General features: G+C 39.4%; 1 protein-coding gene across 1 annotated transcript in view; it reads right to left on the bottom strand.

Moving 5' to 3' along the window:
- The window catches only part of LOC107084476 (carcinoembryonic antigen-related cell adhesion molecule 5-like), a 52,530-nt gene that overhangs the window by 37,756 nt on the left and 11,084 nt on the right, over window positions 1-3,690 (bottom strand). The window contains exon 2 of the mRNA XM_015374360.1: window positions 3,180-3,506. Coding sequence (XP_015229846.1) covers window positions 3,180-3,506 — 327 coding nt within the window. The remainder of the gene's footprint in view (window positions 1-3,179; window positions 3,507-3,690) is intronic.

Genomic DNA, 3,690 nt, shown 5'->3' with positions numbered 1-3,690 from the left:
TCCACCAGACGTTCCCAGCAGACCCTCACTACACGTTTGGGCCTGCCGAGTCTTTCAGGCTTCCTCCTCTTCCAGCGCATCCAGCTCACCACCAGGTGGTGGTCCACCGACCACCACCTGGTGGTCCACCGACCATGATCTGTTCTATATACTTTTATCAAGTGTCACATGCTTTAAATCGACCTGTTGTGCATGTAATAAAGCCAAGGAGTGATCTTCTGATCCCTGAACCACTGACCATTAATATAAAGTCAACTGCTTCTGTAGCTCTGACGCCTTCACTGATGTATTTCTTCCTGATTGGGAATAAGACTCGCCTACGATATAATATTTCCTTTCGAAACTGGTGATTAAGAATGAAATCTGTTCCTCTCAGCTCTCTGCCCTGACTTGTTCTTTTTGTTTGTAATGCTCAAACTTAGCTATGATTGGTCTAGGAGGGGTTTTATCAGGCTTCTTACCTCCGAGCCGGTGAACGCAATGGAAGGTGATGATTTTTACCTGGTCCGCCGGGATTTTTAGCTTCTGCTGGAGGAAGTCATGGATTGTAACCTCAGGACCCTCTTCCTGCCGCTCTGCGATTCCTGAGAAGACGAGACTGTCTCTCCTGCTCCGCGACCGAATGTCCAGAATGGATTCCTTAATCTTCTTATTTTCGCCGGACAGCTGGATCATCCCCTCAGTGAGTTTGGTGACCTCCCCCCTCAGTGCTTCATTCTCGGCGGTAACGGAGGCTAGCTGCGCTTGGTTGTATTTCAGCGACTCTCTCAGAGCTTGAAACTCCTTATGCAGGACTTCTACCAAGGCGAGGAGGGCGTCCAGGCTGGTAAGCTTTTTGTCGATGGATTTCAGGACGTCACTGTAGCTCCTGTCTGGAGACAAAGTAGAAGTAGAAGCAGCACTGGTTGAATTAGATCGACCTCGTTCAGTAGAAGGCGTTGACGAGGATGTGGTGTTCCTCGGCTTCCCCATTACGATGTTGTCACAACACTCGTCCAGGTAGCTCTACAGGCTCATCAAGGTCTCATCTTCCAGTTTGTTCCCTTGGAAATATGGGACAATTGTTAAAGTTTAAACCTGACTTTGTTTAATTTACAATTATTGGCTTGTACTTACCTGAGTGGATTTGTTTGAAATGTATGTCGCCATTTTACTTACGCACACAGCTCTAGTTTTTTTAAGTCTCTTCCAGATCTAAATGAAGCTGTTAAAAAGAAATATCTGACCAGTTCAAATGTAATGATGAACCAACTAACCAAAAATGTGTATCTCTAGTATTTCCTTCTCAGAGCTCCATATCAGGACTAAGGACTATTTCACTAAGTTTTGCGCAACATCTCTCTGTAATCCCTTTAATTATCCCTGAGAGTTTCAGTTTTAGCTTTAAGGGCCTAAAAACTTTTAATATACTCAAATAAAATCTCTTGATAGAATTTCTGTGACAAATTTTTTGTGTGTGGAAAATCTGGATTTTTTTTTTATCAATGCTTCTCGTGGGCTTCCATACCTTAGAGTGACATATGTTTATTAGATATGGAGCCATAACTGATAAACTAGCTCAATGTGTTTGATACCACTACCTGCAAACATTTAGTGTGTTTTATTTTCATTGTTTTGTTATTTTACAGCATGTTTCATGGCTTACATTTCATTGCCATTTAAATTAAGGTCACCTCCCAGAGGGGATGACTGAAATCAAAGGTAGTTTTGGAAATTAATATATGGTATTTGTTGGTTATATTATGAAAAAGTATAAAAAAAATATTGATTAATTGGATTTTGTAGGGAAAAACTGACATTAGATTTTAAAGCCATTTCCCCCAGCCCCACTGTGAAGTGTAGACATTAATAATTAACCTACAGTTGAGGTTGAAAGGGGCGCTGTCCTGTTTTTGCAGTGTGTTGGCTGATCTGCAGACGATTTGGCTAAGATCATTCCTGAGGACATCTCTGATGGTCAGCTTACTGGATAATCCATCCTGTGTAACAAACAAAAGAGAAAATAACAAGAAAATAATTGCTATTTGTTACTCACTTGGTATAAGCTCTAAACAAGATGTTGACAGTAATTAGCTTCATCTCTACGTTCTTTTTTTCGTTGTCGTTATTTTGTTTTGTCTCCAAAGGGAAGTTACCATATGGACAACAATCAAATAATTTTAAATATTTTGTGAATACCTTAACTGGGAAAACTGAAGAACTTCATTTTCCAAGCTTTCAATCATTTTATTAAAACTCATTATGTTTAGATATAGAGATGTAACCAATTTTGATTTTTATTGTTGGAATTTTAATTTCTTGAAAATAAAATTAATTAAATTGAAATCCATAAAAAAAAAAAAAGAACCTGAGAATCTTCCTTGGTTATCCGGTCGCCATCAATAACAATAGGCTTGGTTTTATTTAGCCAGGTGAAGGTAAGGTGGGATCCTTTAGAAGAGCAGGTTAGAACCACTGTGCTGTTGTGCTTGATGGCCCCAGGCAAATCTGACTTGATCACAACATCAGTCACAGGCTCTGCAGGGAAAAAACAATCACAAGAGGAATAAAATCAAATGCAATCAAGGGAAACACCTGGCACTAGAGTTGAAGTGACTTTTAACAGTTCCTGAACTCACTATTCTGGTAACGTACATGTTGGCTGTAAGAAGAGAAAACAGAAACCAACTAGAGCTCCCATTTCATCAGTCAACTAGGCTTTTATTTAAAGATTATTAAAGGACACAACACTGCTAAGCATTTGATCAGGGTTCCCTGAGTATATTGAGAAAATAAAATAGGCCCACAGCATTACAGGGCCTCTGCTATATGTCAGTATAGGCATGGTTGATTTTTAACTAATTCAGTCTTTATTTTAAAAGAAATCTTTATGGGGAGTTTGTTGACAAAAGGCTTAATTTCAGTGTGCAAAGGCCAAGTAAATCTTTTACACTAACAATGATGCCTCCAAAACAAACCAATACATCGATAATGGACCATAGAGACTAGGTAACCCCGAGATTAACTTTTTAATCTTAAAGGCTACAACGTCCCCCAGCCTGGTGTCTGCCAACTTTAAGGGATGGGCTTCTTTAACAGACCTTTAATATCAATGTATATGTCTAGAAACTGTAAATAACAAGTTGTAAAGAGGATTCTGTTGTGTTTATAAAAAAAAAAAAAAAGGAGTAACTACTCACCGAGAACCCGGACTTTTATCGCTCCAGAAAGAGTATTTGCCGCTACAATGGTGAGGTCGTAATCCCCGCTGTCCTCTGATTTTAGGGACTTCAAAGTCAGGTATCCATTGGTGGTGTTAATAGAAGCTCTGCCTTTATAGGCTTTGCCTACCGAAAACGAACCATCCGGGCGCAATACGGCTACATTACTTGTGTCTTTCCCGTCGCTGTAAATCCATATAAAAATGTCACCGTCCTGCTTTTTATACAGCACTTTAAGCGTCACATCTTTCCCCAAAATGACATCCACAGGACCCTCAGGCAGAATATATTCTCCTACACAGAACCCTGTGGGTAAACAAAAACAGAGATTTCAGAAATAAAGTTGTTTTAACATTCATATTGTCAATTAACTTCAGGGAAACCGTGAAAACAAGGCATAATAAACAGCTGTTAAAACATAAGTCTTAAGATAAATACAACAAAGCGTCCTTAATATAAAAACAATTTAGCCTCACCGGTAAAAAGGAAG

Source organism: Cyprinodon variegatus, unplaced genomic scaffold, assembly GCF_000732505.1.
Source record: "Cyprinodon variegatus isolate N-32 unplaced genomic scaffold, C_variegatus-1.0 Scaffold101, whole genome shotgun sequence".
NCBI lineage: Eukaryota > Metazoa > Chordata > Actinopteri > Cyprinodontiformes > Cyprinodontidae > Cyprinodon > Cyprinodon variegatus.
Note: the sequence above shows the minus strand (reverse complement) of the source record. Positions and strands in the feature narration are given on the sequence as shown.